Source organism: Leptopilina heterotoma, unplaced genomic scaffold (genome assembly GCF_015476425.1).
Source record: "Leptopilina heterotoma isolate Lh14 unplaced genomic scaffold, ASM1547642v1 Lhet_81, whole genome shotgun sequence".
NCBI classification, from domain to species: Eukaryota; Metazoa; Arthropoda; class Insecta; order Hymenoptera; family Figitidae; genus Leptopilina; species Leptopilina heterotoma.
Window position 1 is genome coordinate 2,566,146 of NW_025111185.1, and position 16,100 is coordinate 2,582,245.

Genomic DNA, 16,100 nt, shown 5'->3' on the forward strand with positions numbered 1-16,100 from the left:
TAAATTACACTAATTGATTTATAATCATATAAATCCTTATATTTATAAAAGTTTATCGTTATTTATTGTCGTTATTAAAGAAATTTTCAATTATTTTTTATATACAATAATTTAAGAATAGTTTCTTTTCTAACTAGACTTCTTCTTTCGTTTTTTAAGTAAATTTTTAATATCGGAATCTTTTTTGCCTTTACTTGATTTCTTCTTTAAAAGTATAGATTTACTTTCAATTTTTCTTAAATTGTTTTTTTTCTTCATTTCCCTCGGAATAACGGATTTGCCTTTGATTCGATTCTTTTCGGTTAAATTTGTTCCTAAGGTATTTTTTTTCGTTTTTATATTACTTTGTTGTTTCTTTTCTTCTTTTTCTTCCTCTTCTTCTTTTTCTTCAATTTTTCTATCTTTTACAAATTTTTCCCCTTCTTTATTGTCAGGAACAATTTTTTTAGCTTTTACAAATTTTTCCAATTCTTTATTGTCAGAATCAATTTTTTTCTTTTTAAATTTCTTGGGTTTGAATCGATTCTGAAGAAATTCTTCCACTTCATCTGGATCCATTCCGGCCATTATTAATTTTTTTCTCTTATTTATCATTTTCTTTTCAAAGAAATCGGTTTCGTCGAGTTTCATTTCCGCTTCTCGTTTAGTTACCGAAATCTGAGTGAAGATCGTTACGATTTCCTTATCTGTAATTAAAAAATAAAAATTCAAAATAAGAGGAATTATCTATAATTAAAAAATAAATTCGGAAATATTGTTCAGGAAGACAGTAAAAAAGGAAAACAGTTTCAAGTAAGAAAAGAAAGAATCAATAATAAGTAAAATTTAAAATTAAAATTAAAATTAAAATTAAAATAGTTAAAAAAAAGTATTAACTAGAAAAGAAGTTACCATCTATTTCGTATTCTGTTAATTTTGTTCCTATCGTTTCTTCAATTGCCTGAAGTAATTTCAAATCGTGAGGTGTTACTAAACTAATTGCCATTCCGTCGCGACCGGCTCTTGCCGTTCTACCAACTCGATGAACATATTCCTTGGGAACATTGGGAATCGTGTGATTTAAAACCAATTGCACGAGGGGAATGTCCAATCCTCTGGCTGCAACGTCAGTGGCTATTAAAATTTTCACTTGATCTGCTTTGAATTTATGCAGGGCCTCAAGTCGATCTTTCTGTTTTATCATTGCATGCAGAGCAACATTTTCGAATCCAACTTCGTTTAAAGTCATCGAGAGCAGCTGACAATTTCTTTAAGGAAATTAAATCGATTATTTACAAACAAAATTAGCCATTAATATTAATTAATATTAATATTTACTAAAATAATTAAAATTTCGTTTCCAAATTTGAAATAAAAAAAGCACCTACTTGCAAGTGTCGGCAAAAATCATGATGGATCCACTTTTACAAGTTTCTCTATAAGTTCTGATGGCTTCGACTAAAAATGCATCTCTCACGTTTACGGGACAAAGAACATAGTGTTGTTTTAGTTCCTTTACGGTTGCTATTTTACTATCATCGTCTTGAGACTCGAACAAAAAAACCTTAAGAGGAAAAAATATTTGAGTACAAAATTATTATTATTATTATTATTATTATCTTCTATATTAATAATCGTTGTATTCCGGTAATCTTAGGTAAATCTGTTCGCAGTTTGAAGTTAGGTGTTGTTTGCTTTTTTGTTTCTTAACTTTTTAAAATAATTTTTCTTTTTAAATAGGTACTTATTTTCAATTTTAAAATTAAAATATTAAAAATCATCAAATTGTTGCAAAGAATTTTATCAAAAAATTTGATAATAATAGAATTCCTCCGAAGAATTTTATTAGTTAGGATAATAATTGAACTCTCGTGAAGAATTTTTTTCAAATTTTTGAAAATTTCAATTAAATTCTTTTTGAAGAATTTTTTTGAATTTTTTTTTTAAATAATAGATTTTTTTTACAAATTTTAATTAAAAACTTTAAAAATAATTGACTTTTATGAACAATTTCTTTTAAGTCTTTAAAATAATCGTGTTTATTAATAATTGAAACTAAACATTTAATTATTGAATTTTATTAAAATTTTAGAAAATAATTGAATAAATTAATTTATTAAAAATTGATTTCTTTCATAAAATGTTATTAAAATTGTATTAAAAATAATTTCATTTTTGCAAAGACATATAATAATAAATATAATTAAATTTTTTTGAAGAATTTATTAAAAGTTTAGTAAAAAATTTAACTTTTTCGGAAAATATTATTAAAATTATTTAAAAAATTTAATTCTTTCGTAAAATGTTATTAAAATTGTATGAAAAATAATTTGATTTCTGCAAAGAATTTTACTATTTATAAATATACATAATGGAATTTTTTCGAAGAATTTATTAAAATTTCTAAAAATAATTGAATTTTTTTGAAAAATATTTTTAAAAATTAAAAAAAAAAATTAATTTCTTTCATGAAATGTTATTAAAATTCTATTAAAAATAATTTAATTTTTGCAAAGAATTTTACTATTCATAAATATAATTGAATTTTTTCGAAGAATTTTATTATTTAGGAAAATAATTGAATTTTCGTGAAGAATTATGTTAAAATTTTTTATAATTCTAATTCTTTTTGAAGAATTTCTTTAAATTTTTTTTAAAATAATGAAGCTTTTTTAAAAATTTTAATTAAAAATTTTTTAAATAATTTAATTTTATGAACAATTTCATTCAAGTTTTTAAAATAATCGTGTTTGTTAATAATTAAAAGTAAACATTTAATTATTGAATTTTATTAAAATTTTAGAAAATAATTGAATTCTTTTGAAATATTGTATAACGATGAATTAAGAAAAAGATTTAATTCTTTGGTGAAATTTTTTTGAAAATAATTGAATTTTTGCAAAGATTTTACTATTTAAAAAAATAATTGAATTGTTTCGAAGGATTTATTAAAATTTTTGAAAGAATTGTATTCGTTCGTAAAATGTTATTAAAATTTTGTTTAAAAATAATTGAATTTTTGCAAATAATTTTACTATTTATAAATAAAATTGAATTGTTTCGAAGAATTAATTAAAATTTTAGAAAATAATTGAATTCTTTTGTAATTTTTTAGAACGAATTAAGAAAACAATTAAATTCTTTCGTGAAATTGTTTTGAATATAATTGAATTTTTGCAAAGAATCGTACTATTTATAAATAAAATAATTTAATTATTTTGAAATATTGTATAACGATGAATTTAGAAAAAGATTGAATTCTTTAGAATTCTTATATTAGAAAAGAATTGTATTCGTTCATGAAATGTTATTAAAATTTTGTTTAAAAATAATTGAATTTTTGCAAAAATTTTTACTATTTATAAAAATAATTGAATGCTTACCAAGAATTATTATTTATGAAAATAATTGAATTCTCGCAAAGAATTTAATTAAAATTTTTGAAATTAATAAACAAGAATAGTTAATTAGTAAAGTAGTTAATAATTGAATTATTTTAAAGTTTGAATCTGAAATTATTCAAAAATTCATATTTGAAAATAAAAAATTTTGTAATTTGCATAATAATAATAAATTGACTATCAAGTTCCCCGCGCGTAACATTTGCTAGTAAAATAATAAACTAAGTAAGATATAAAATACTGAAATATAACTTACGTCGTTCGCTGTCATTTGCTTGACTTTCTCAAGACTATCAGTCATGGTGGCACTAAAAAGAAGATTCTGCCTCTTTTTTGGTAAGGCACTGAAAATTGTTTGCAGTTGCTCATCAAAGTGACCGCCGAGAAGTCTGTCAGCTTCATCGATAACGACAAATTTTACTTTCTGCAAGGAAAATGTATCACAACTTTCCAAATGATCGGCTAGACGTCCTGGCGTCGAAACGACAATATGAGGTCGTTTCGATAATTCCAGACCCTGAACAACCATATCCATTCCACCGACGATAACACATTTTCTCAAATTAATTGGCTTTCCAATCACTGCAAATTGATCCGCGATCTAAAATGATTTTTCACTCCAATTATAAAGAAGTGTCAAAATAATTCATCACTTGATTCTATTACCAAGTTGAAGTCCACAACGTTGATCAACGAAAAAAATTGTTCACTTAGTAAATTAGTTCAAAATGACGCAGCAATATTGATACAAAAATATTTAGAAATAAAAGATTAATATTTATATTTTGATAATAATTATTTTACAATTCAATATTAAATTAAAAATAATACTTGAATGCATTAAATAAATTTATTTCGTTGATAAACGTTGTGGACTTCAACTTCGTTTCTATTTATCATTTTGTATTTAAATAAAATTTATCTATACAAAAATTACTTAAGTTTCATAATTTGGAAAGAGGGTGATAATAATAATAATTCATAAAAAGGTACAGTAAAAAAAGATAAAAGGAGATACAGTAAAAAATATAAATAAAGACATAAACAGAATGGTTTGTACATAAATAACACTGTAAGTAATAAGTAAACTAAAAATAATTACCTGAAAAGCTAATTCTCTTGTAGGTGTTAAAATAAGCGCAAAAATTCCATAGGGATCTTCGCATAATTTTTGTAAAATTGGAAGTGCAAATGCAAGAGTTTTTCCACTGCCAGTTTTTGCACAACCTATACAATCCTTTCCGGATAATATTTCAGGAATGCAGTTTGCTTGAATAGGTGTAGGTTTCTTGACACCTATCGTTTTACACTGATCAGCTAGCCATTGATTTAGTTTTAAATCTTGAAATGTTACTTCAGTTTTATCCATCGTTAATTTATTTTTTAATTCCAAAAAAGCACGTGCACCACATGACATTTGAAACACTTTCGAAAATTGAGGTTATGTTCACTTCAACAATATGGCGTCGCAAAATCAGAATTGCCAAAATTGTAGAAATTCATTACCACCGGCCCGCCGATTTTCGAAAAGCAAAGAGCAAACATTGTACTTACACAATACATTTTTAATTTATTTGATTATTTATCCATATGTATTTACTGTAACTATATACAAACAGTTACGAACTGTTTGATAACTGTTACAGTAAACATATAAACAAGTATATCAACAGCTAAATAATTTTCTTCTCCAAAAAATTATATTTTCCCAAGATTCGCCATCTATTGAAACTGAAGAGTAAACATAAAATCGATTAAATTTTCAAATGTTGGTATCAAAATCGTCCTGAAGTTATTCAATTGGAACAAGCATCAGACCGTCAGAGGACGTTTTATTTTTTCTTGTCATATATATTATAACTTGTGTAAAAAAAGTGACGTTTTGGAGTGGAGAATTCATAAATGGAGTAAATATTTTTTTAATATTATTACTTTCGATAAATTGGAGTTATTGTTTTGCATAATTATTTATTAACTAACAGCTGTATTGTAACATTTTCATTATAGTGCGTTTCAAACTCCAATTCTGTGACCCTTTGAAGTGCAACTCACATCCTTGTTACAAAACAACAAAAGGTTTCAAACGTTAATGTAGTTATATTATAAATACACAAATTCAATATGTTTTGGGCGAGTGCATATGTGTCATCTCCTCAAGTTGAGGCTTTATTAAGTAAACAGGTAATTAAAAAAAAAAAAAAAATTTCCCATAACCCCACTTTCTCTTCCGGCGAAAAAAATTGTTATTATAGTTTCTTTCACATAATATATACGTAAGCTTTTGTTACTTATTCTAATGATAAAGATTATGAAACATAATTCTATTTTTTTTAATTTTTACTACTTTTTGTCTATTAGCAATTTTTTTTGCATAATTGTAAGCGTTGCAAACATTGCAATTTTACTGAAATATGATTGAAATTTAAGAATTATCCATTAACGCTTACGGATTTTAAAATCTTTTGTTTCTGTAAAAAAATTTTTTGTATATATTTATTTTTTTAAGAGATGGATGTAAAGTTATTTAAAAAAGAACTTGTGAATAGAAATGGTAAAACAATAACTATGTATTCTAGAAATTTAAAGTAAACTTTACAAATGTATTTGAAGTAGGTTAGGTACTTTTATTTACATGCATAATTAAAAAATGGATTATTATTCAATTTATTCTTCTCTTTAGGATTTTACCTTGTATGAATTAATGGATATCGACGATATTCTACAAGAATGCAAAAGTCAAAATAAGAAGCTAATTGAATTGTAAGTAATTTTTATTTACAGTACACAGACAACTTTTCTTTTATCTATTTTAACAAATTTGTCATTATATAAACAACTTTTTTTCTTATCTATTTCATCCAAATTGTTTCTTTATTTATTTTTATTAATTTTTTATATTATTATTATTATTATTATTATTATTATTATTATTACTATATTTTTTTATTTTATTTATTTTATTTTTTATTATTATTTATATTTATATTATTAATTTCTCTTTTTTTACAGTATAACGAGACCAGATATAATGAAAGAATTGGTTACGTTAACAACAAAGGAGCCTCCACTTGAATTAGAAGAACGTAGACGTTATAAATATCCAAACGTTGCGTGTGAACTTCTCACTTGTGATTTGCCAACAGTAAATGAGAAATTAGCAGGTAATTCTATTAATTTTTAAAATTTTTAACAAAATCCTATAACAGGGTTGCCACGCAACCTGTAAAACCTGGAAATGTCAGGGAATTTTATAAACCTTGAAAAAACCTGGAAAAGTCAGAGAATGTTGATCGAAATCCTGAAAAATTATTGTTTTCTAAAGTTATTGTGCTTATTCTTATAATATATTTTTTTTAAATATTTCAAAATTAATTCAATTTTAAGAGTTATGTTTACAATTATAATAAAAAAATAGATAAGCTTTAAAAGGTTTTAATTTGAAATTTTGAAACATTTTAATTTTGAATGAATTAATTAAATAATAAAAATTTCACAGGAATTCTATTATTTATAAATTCTTTATAAATTTCTTCGCAATAATTCAATTATTTTCATAAATAATATAAAACTCTATAGGTTTTCAATTATTTTCATAAATAATGAAACTCATCGCAGAATTTCAATTTATTATTTTTAATACAATTTTAATGGAATTTCTCAAAAAATGTAAATATTCCTAAAAATTTCATTAAAATGCATCAAAGAAATTGAATTATTTTAAAAAGACTTTCTATAATATATTTATTAGAATTTAAGTATTATTGTGAATACATTTTTAATTAAGTTTCTTAAAAGAATTAAATTATTTTCAAAAAATTTAATGAAATTCTTATTAAGAATTCAATTTTTTTTAAAAATAATTTTAGTAAAATTCTTTGTAGAAATTTAATTAATTTCAATAATTTGTCAAAATTCAATTATTTTCAATATCTATTATTTTAATAAGATTTTACAAAAGAATTCAATTATTTAAAAATAAATATAAAAATTCGTCTTAAGAATTCAATTATTTTCAAAAGTAATAAAATTCTTCGCAGAAATTCACTTATGGTCAAAAGTTTAAAAAAATTTTCTTTAAAATTTCAATTATCTTTATAAATAATAATTTTTTTTTCAAAATTCAATTATTTTCAAAAATAATAAAATTCTTCGCAAAAATTCAATTATTTTCAAGAATTTTAATAAAATTCGTTTTAGGAATTCAATTATTTTCATAAATAATAAAATGCTTTTTAAGAATTCAATTATATTCCAAAATAATTAAATTCTTCGCAAAAATTCAATTATTTTTAAAAATTTTAATAAAATTCATTTTATGGATTCAATTTATTTTCATAAATATTAAAACTCATCGCAGAAATTCAATTATTTTCATAAATAATAAAACTCATCACATTATTTTTAATTATTTTTAATACAATTTTAATCGAATTCCTCAAAAAATGTAATTATTCTTAAAAATATTATTAAAATTCGCGGAAAGAATTCAGTTAATTAAAAATTTGTTGATAAAATTCTTTATTTGAATTCAATTATAAGAAACATTTAATTCTTTGTAGAAATTTAATTAATTTCAATAATTTATCAAAATTCAATTATTTTCAATATCTACTATTTCAATAAGATTTCGCACAAAAGAATTCTATTATTTAAAAAGGAATATTAAAATTCGTCTCAAGAATGCAATTATTTTCAAAAGTAATAAAATTCTTCGCGCAGAAATTCAATTATGGTCGAAAGTTTAAAAAAATTCTCTTTAAAATTTCAATTATCTTTATAAATAATAAAATTTTTTTTCAAAATTCAATTATTTTAAAAAATTTAAATAAAATTCTTGTCAAAATTTCAATTATTTTCAAAAACTTTTCTCAATTCAATCAAATTTTTTACAGAGATTCAATTTTTTTTAATACAATATTTATCTAATTTCTCGAAAAATGAAATTATTCTTAAAAATTTTATTAAAATTCGTCAAAAGAATTTTAATTACATACCTATTTAGAAATTTGTTGATAAAATTCTTTATGAGAGTTCAATTTTAAAAAACATTCAATTTTTCAATAAATTATTTATTTTTAAAGTATTTAAAAAATTGAATGCTAGTAGAATTTTCTAACAAAAATTTATTTAAATATGAATTTCAGTTAAAATTTTAGATAATTGAATATTAAATTCTTTAAATTTATATTAGTAAAAATGTTTTCTAATTTTAATTAGTGACTGATATTTTGCTTTTGAATTTGCAGATTTTACTGATAAATAGTCATTTCTACTAATTTAATAGTAAAATTTATTAATTTAAAAGCAAAAAGTCATTAACTAATTCCACTTAGTAAACATTTTTACTAATTCAAATTTAGAGAGAAAGTATTATAGCGTGAATTTTTAGAAATAATTGAATTTTGAAAAGGTTTCAAATTATAATTTTTGAATGTTTGAATTTTTCATACTTTTAACTAAAAATTGTATCGATTTAATTTTTTTTAAAAAGTTTAATTGAATTTTTTTAAAATCTATTTCAAGTTTTTATTTTATATATATTTGATTGAAGAATTTCCGAATAATCGATAAAATTTCGTAAAATTGAATTGTAAACAAAAGGATTTAAAAATTTTCAAAGAAATTGAATTGATGTGATTAAAGTAATTTTGAATAAGTTACAGTAACAATATTCTTATAATAGAAAATAATGATTTTATCATAAGTTGTTTAGGTTTAAATTTGTAATTTTTGAAAATCTTAATTCTTATGGAAAAATTATAATGACTAATTATTTAATTTTGTAAAATATAAATGTAGTTTTAAAAACCTGGAAAAATTCCGTTTTTTAACCTGGAAAACCTGGAAAAGTCAGGGAATTTGAAATGAGCAAAAGTGTGGCAACCCTGTGTAATTTTTGGTTGGAAATATTAAAATTTGCAATTTTTTAACAAGAAAAAAATTATATAATAACATAAATTATTATTTTGAGTGATTTATTGATTGTATTTTCTTAATTACAGGTGATGAGGATCTTTTATCGAAACTGTATTCATTTATAGACACGGAAGAGCCTTTAAATCCTCTGCTAGCCTCATTTTTCAGTAGAACCATCGGTGTGTTAGTATCAAGAGCGACTGATCAGGTAGAAAATTATTAATTTTTCTTTTTTACAATCTCTCTTATTTTCAACTCTTATTAATCCTCTTTACGTCTCTCTCTCTCCTTTTTCAGAATTGGTATTCCTATCAGTTCACTTGCCTACAATTCTTAGAATTTTTGAAAAGTCGTCAACGTTGCGTAGAATTACTTTTACACCATTTAGAAACATCAGCAATTATGGACTTACTATTGAAACTCGTCACTCAAGTGGAAGGAAGTGACATGCGACAAAATATATTAACCGTAAGTTTCCCACTATTTTTTAAGACAAGTTTTTATATTTTTTTAATTTTATTTTATTATCACTTGTGGAAAAAAAAGTAAAGTTGTGAATAATTAATGGAGAGGGGAAGGAATAGAATATTAAGACATTTTTTTTGTTGCAGTGGTTGGATGGCCAACAATTGGTACAACGGTTGATTGGAATTCTCTCACCTGAATCAGGTTCAAAAAAGCATTCAAACGCATCTCAATTAATCTGTGATATGATTACAGAAGGACGGGAATACAAACATAATTTAACTGAACGCGCCGAACCAGATCCCATTCTTCAAAGATTAGAGTCGTAAGCATTTTTTATTTTTTTCCTAATATTTGAAAATATTAACATTAAAAATGCCCGAATTTTTAGTTTACTGTGAGCAAAAATGTTATATATTAAAATAATAAATATTCTTAACTATTGTAACTGAAAATTCGCACGTTTTTAAATAAATTCGTAGTTTTATAAAAAAAAAAATTAATTTAATTAAATAAATGAATTAAAATTTATTAAAAGTGTGTAATTTTTTATTTTACAGAGTAGAAACAGTTGAACTAATTTTGAAAACTATTTTAACTGGTGAAAAAGTGGAAAGCAGCATTATAGGCGGAATTCAAATACTTATGACTCTTTTGACACAGAAGACAAAATGGTATTTACAGAAATATTCTTCTGAACTTATTTTAAAATTAAATAGGAGTTTAAGATAATAGTTTTATTTATTTACAAAAATATTTATAATTTTGTAATTTAATTTTTGTCTTTTTTTCTAAAAGTAATTCTTCAGAAGCTGAACGTGGTGGAAATGGTTCTGATGATCTTGTTAGCAATGAACAGTGCCAAGCAATTATAAATGCCACAATACCGTTTCTAGAAGAGCTCAATAAACTTTTATTAGAACCTCCTTACGTGAGTAAAACAAATTTTTGCCAATAAAGATGTCTTTTTAACTATTTTTTTTAACGTAAAAGTATTTTACTCTAAAATAATATTAAAAGAATAATTAAATAAAATTTTCAAATTTTAGAAACCACCTGTAAACACAACTGTCGGAGTATTGGAAGTTCCATTAGGAAATACTCGTATTCATGTCATAAAATTATTTGTTGCTCTTTTATCAACGGAAAAATCAATTGACAAATCAATCAGCACATCGCCAACAATTGAAAGATTAATTGATCTTGGAACATTCCAAATACTTCTCGATCTTTTCTTTAAATATTCATTCAATAATTTTCTTCACACACAAGTACAACAATTTTATCAAGTTGCAATCGATTGGAATAGTCCCGATATTAATGAGCATATTTTGGAGAATGTAAGTAATTTTTTAATAATTATCAAGAAAAATATTAAACAAAAATTAGTTAAAATATCTTGTTTTGAATAGTAAAATGAACAGGAAAAATTATTTAAAACATCGTCTTTGAATAAGCAAATAAATACAAAAGTTATTTAAAATATTACCTTTGAATATTTATTTATTTTTAAATATTTATATATATATTTATTATAGTTTATTATGTTTTTATGTAACTGTATAATTATATATAATTTGTATGTAATTATTATTATTTTTATGTTTCAGATATTTATAAAATGTAAACTATTAGAACGAATAATGGAATGTTGTAAGAAAAATGAAGAGAAAAAGTGAGTTTCAAATTAGAAATAATAATTACAGTGGGGACTGAACTATTTAGATGATTTTAATTTAAAAAAATATAATTATTACAACTATTCTAATCTACGTATTTTTCATTTTAGAAGTGAAAAACCCAGTGTCAAAGAGGCGTACATGGGTCATTTAATTGAACTCGCAAATCATGTGGTGGAACAGTGTGAGAAAAATAGGGCTTTCAATGACTTTTTCTTGTACAAATTGCCCGAAGAAACGTTAGATCAATGGGTGAATTTTGTCGCTGAACATTTGGGCGAAATAAACAAAATTCAACAAATAATGTTGGTAAGTTGAATAAGTTTATTATTTTTCGTACTTTTTTCAATATTTTATTTTCTACATTTTGATTTTCTATTTACTATTAATTAATTATTGTATTTATAATTATTTATGTGTAATAAAAAAAAATAATAATAAAAACAATAATAATCAAATTGTAATAAAAATTATAAAATTGATTAAATTATTTATTTTTAATTTGCAGGGAGGTCCTGCTCAGGTATACATGTCGAAATCAGCAGAAAAATCTGACGTATACGCTTATTCGCAAGAAGTTTATGCACAACAGGTTAGTATTTTTATCTTCATTATTTTTTTCTCAAATTGTTAAATAATTTTTTCAAATGTAAGAGTATTTTTTACATCTCAGGTATATTCTAATTATCAGGAACAACTATTAGGATCTCACTATGTTTCATACGCCGTTCATGATGAGAAATTCATTGATGGCGACGAAGATTTACAGTAAGTTGATAATTTTTTGAAATTTGATGATTTTTCGGTAAAATTTGGATTTTTTGATTTATTATTATTATTATTATTATTATTATTTTACAGTAGTAATACGGTCGGTCAACTTGGTACAATAGATTTTATTCTCAATGATGATGACCTCAGCAAAGGAGAAGAAATGTTCAGCAAGGTAAGTGAAACTTGATAAAAATTGATAATAAACAAATTCAAAGAATTTTAAACTTTATTGTTGAAACTTAATGAAAAGTAATAAATCAATATGGAGAGTTTTAATTTTTAGATATTACTAGAATAAATTTAAAGAATTTTTATTTTTTGTAATTAAAAATATTTCTTGTTTACAGCTTTGCTTTGAGAAACGCATAAACTTTGGCGAAGATAATGAGGAAGTAAATTGGAGTTATGGAAACGATTTAACTTTTCAAACAGTATTAGACAAGGACGATGCAAGCTCTCCTAAGAAAAGTCATGACTCCAGTTCGTCAGAAGAAGATGAAGGTCCCTGTGACATGGAAATCGATTCAAATGATGGTAGGATAATTTTTAATTATAAGATGACTTCTTTTTAATTTTTATTTTCTTGGTATTTTTTTTAATATTACATAATTGTTTTAACTTTTGTAATTTAGAAGCTTGAAATTTAATTTTAGCTTCAGCTTTACCACCAGTCAACCCTTGGGACGTGCCATCATCCGAACCAGTCGAAGAGACAGGCTGGGCAAATTTTGATAATTTCGATTTGAAATTGAGTATTGATAGTGAAACAAATGCGGAGCCATTTGTGGCAACGTTTCCGGACATTGTTCCAACACCAATAACAAATTTAGAAGAGGAAACGGTTTATGTACAGAAAATTAGTTTAGAAGGAAATTTCAATGATTCCAATGCGAGTGGAGATGAAATGACAAATTCAACGGAAACTAATTTATTACAAAAGGAAAATCTCATTGAAAAGAAGGCACCAATCACAACAACAACAACAACAACTTGTCTTGATTCTGTAAATACTCCAGATAGTAATGCTAATCCGATCACCAATCCTGTCACAATCAACACGTAAGAAAATTTTATATACATTTTTAAAATTTAATTCTAAAAGAACATTTAAAAAATTATTACTTGTAAATTATTTAAATGAATAATTTTACTTAAAAATTTCAAAAACAATAGTTGCGTTTACAATGATCATTAATAATTGAATTTCATAAGGTTTCAATTTGATATTTTGGAAAATTAAAATTTTTAATCAATTTAATTAGAAATTTTGAAGAACTTAGTTTTCTGAAAAATTTCAATAATTCAAATTCTTCTGAAATTAAAATATTTTAATATATATAAATTTAATTAATCTTTTAAAACTAATTGATTTATAGAAGAATTTTAGTTAAAAACTCTTGTAAAAAATTGAATTTTTTTATAAATATAACAATAATCATCACAAGAATTTAATTATTTTCAAAAGTAATAAAATTCTTCGCATAAATTCAATAATTTTCAAAAACAATGAAATCCTAAATAAAAATTCCATTATTTTTGTAACTACCTAATAAAATTTTCCGCAGAAACTCAATTATTTTCAAAAATTTTAATAAAATTCTTCATAAGGACTCAATTATTTTAAAAAATAATGCAATTCTTAGCAAGAATTAAATTATTTTCCAAAACAATTTAATTATTTACAAAAAATTTTGATAAAATTATCAATTATCAATTATCTTTAAATACCTAAATAGCAAAATTCTTTGTCAAAATTTAATTAGTTTCAAAAATTTTATTAAAATTCTTGGCAAAATTTAGTTATTTTCAAAAATTTTTCTCAATTCAATGATTTTCAATATCAATGATTTTAATAAATTTTTCCAAAAGAAATTAATTATTTACAAAAAATTTTGATAAAATTCTACGCAAACATTCAATTATTTTCATCACAGAATTTCAATTATTTTGAAAAGTAAAAAAATTTTTCGCACAAATTCAATTATTTTCAAAAAATTAAAATCAGGATTTCAATTATCTTTAAATAAATAGCAAAATTCTTTGTCAAAATTCAATTGTTTCCAAAAATTTTATTAACATTCTTGACAAAATTCAATTGTTTCTAAAAATTTTATTAAAATTCTTGGAAAAATTTAGTTATTTTCAAAAATTTTTCTCAATTCAATGATTTTCAATATCTAAGATTTTAATAAATTTTTCCAAAATTAATTTAATTATTTACAAAAAATTTTGATAAAATTCTACGCAAAAATTCAATTATTTTTAATGCAATATTAATTGAATTCTTTGTAAAGTGCATTTATTCTTAAAAATTTGATTAACATTCGTCGAATAATTCAATTATTATTCAATGAATTATTTATTTCTATATTTAAATAATTTAATTCTTATAAGTTGTTTAGTTTCAAAATGGTTTGAATTGGAAATTTTTGAAAATCTTAAATTATTGATGTTTTTGAATAATTTTACAATTGAAGAAATTCGCAAATAAATGTATTAGAATATTTTTTTGAGTATCAAATAATTTTTAGAGTGAATCAGAATATTTTTTAGGATCAGGGAAAAAGTCAAAATTCTGTCTGGAAATTAGGGAAGAGTCAGGGAAATACAAAATTAAATTTTATGTGACAACCCTGGTTTATTTTCTTTTTATTATTATCATTTGTTAAACATTTTTCATTAAAAACATTATTAAAATAAATCGTAGGCTGTCCACAACTACGGATGTGAAGAAGGACACAAATGATGTTATACAAAATACAATAGAGAATGTAAAACCATTGGAGGAGCAAAGCACCACAGACGTTGTTGAAAACTCACCAGCTGATGATTTGGTTTTATAAAGAATAAGAAATGGGAGAAAGAATCAATTAAGTTTCAAGGAGAATCTTACAAGATTGAAGATAGCAAATAGGACAAATCATATCAGATCGGTCTTACTATTATCATAGCACTCTATTCTCCCAAATAATGGTGATGGCGCAATTGTATTCTAAATTTAAATAGTAGAGAGAATATCGAGTTGTTATTAGTTCATCGCGCTCAATTCTTTATAATCGTAAAATAATTTTATTCCTTTCCCTTCAAATTTTCTTTTTCTATCATAAATTTTTTTCTTCTTGTAAGTACAAATAATTTTTCTTTCTTTCTTTTAATTTTCTTCTTCTTCCAATTTTTTTTTAGTTCTTGTGTCACATTTTGATTGTTGAGATATATCTTAAAAATTTTTAACTTGTATGTAAGAATGTATGTAATTTTTGACATGAGAAATGAATTTTTTAAATAGAATGTTTTTTAAGGAGATAATTCCTCTCATATGTGGGAACATTAATTTTTTTATATATTTAGAGGGGTAAAATTGTAATGAACTTTCGTTAAATAAGCATTTATCAATAGGCAATGGTAAATAATTGCAAATTTTATATATTGAAATGTTCTTGCAATTAGGGAATGAAAGATTTTTTTTTTCAATTTTGTTCTAACATATGGGAGAGTTCTTCACAATTTGTACTAAGGTGCACCCAAAAAAATGATAGCTTTATTTCAAATTTGCCTCTATTTTTAATTGATTTATTAGTGAGAAAAAAATAATCGTTTATTCGACGAAATATATTTATATATGTAAACATATTTTAACTATATTTAAGAATTGTAAATTATAAATTGTGTGAGACGTTTGCGCTTCATTAGAAGTTTTTTTCTATTTACAAAGTATTTTATTTTTCTGTTAAATTGGGCTTTCAATGTTTGTTCTCGTTTTTATAGTATTTTCTACGCAAAAAGAAACTGTAAACAAATTTTTTTAGACTCCGGCTTTAATTTTATTTGGGTCGCCTTAAATTTGTACGTATTGAATATATGATGTGGCATTAGATCATTAAAGAGA

General features: G+C 22.9%; 2 protein-coding genes across 4 annotated transcripts; one reads left to right on the forward strand and one right to left on the reverse strand.

Moving 5' to 3' along the window:
- Positions 1 to 4: 4 nt before the first annotated feature.
- Positions 5 to 4,829, reverse strand: LOC122511271 (probable ATP-dependent RNA helicase DDX49). Its single transcript, XM_043626418.1, has 5 exons — positions 4,483 to 4,829; positions 3,637 to 3,981; positions 1,368 to 1,543; positions 892 to 1,247; positions 5 to 686 (listed from the first exon to the last, which is right to left on the reverse strand). Exons 1-5 carry the CDS (start codon positions 4,795 to 4,797, stop codon positions 130 to 132), a joined length of 1,749 nt encoding a protein of 582 aa, XP_043482353.1. The 5' UTR covers positions 4,798 to 4,829; the 3' UTR covers positions 5 to 129.
- Positions 4,830 to 5,156: 327 nt separating this feature from the next.
- LOC122511232 (serine/threonine-protein phosphatase 6 regulatory subunit 3) lies at positions 5,157 to 16,021 on the forward strand. 3 transcript variants are annotated; one of them, XM_043626363.1, is made up of 18 exons: positions 5,157 to 5,287; positions 5,388 to 5,561; positions 6,061 to 6,140; positions 6,390 to 6,541; positions 9,383 to 9,504; positions 9,594 to 9,764; positions 9,908 to 10,086; positions 10,322 to 10,435; positions 10,560 to 10,692; positions 10,811 to 11,101; positions 11,372 to 11,436; positions 11,551 to 11,749; positions 11,949 to 12,032; positions 12,114 to 12,208; positions 12,302 to 12,386; positions 12,562 to 12,748; positions 12,868 to 13,273; positions 14,922 to 16,021. In XM_043626363.1, exons 2-18 carry the CDS (start codon positions 5,502 to 5,504, stop codon positions 15,055 to 15,057), a joined length of 2,559 nt encoding a protein of 852 aa, XP_043482298.1. In that variant the 5' UTR covers positions 5,157 to 5,287; positions 5,388 to 5,501; the 3' UTR covers positions 15,058 to 16,021. The 3 variants fall into 3 exon arrangements, with proteins under 3 accessions (XP_043482298.1, XP_043482300.1, XP_043482299.1); XM_043626365.1 differs by having other exon boundaries at positions 12,132 to 12,208; XM_043626364.1 differs by having other exon boundaries at positions 5,179 to 5,287; positions 5,363 to 5,561.
- Positions 16,022 to 16,100: the final 79 nt, after the last annotated feature.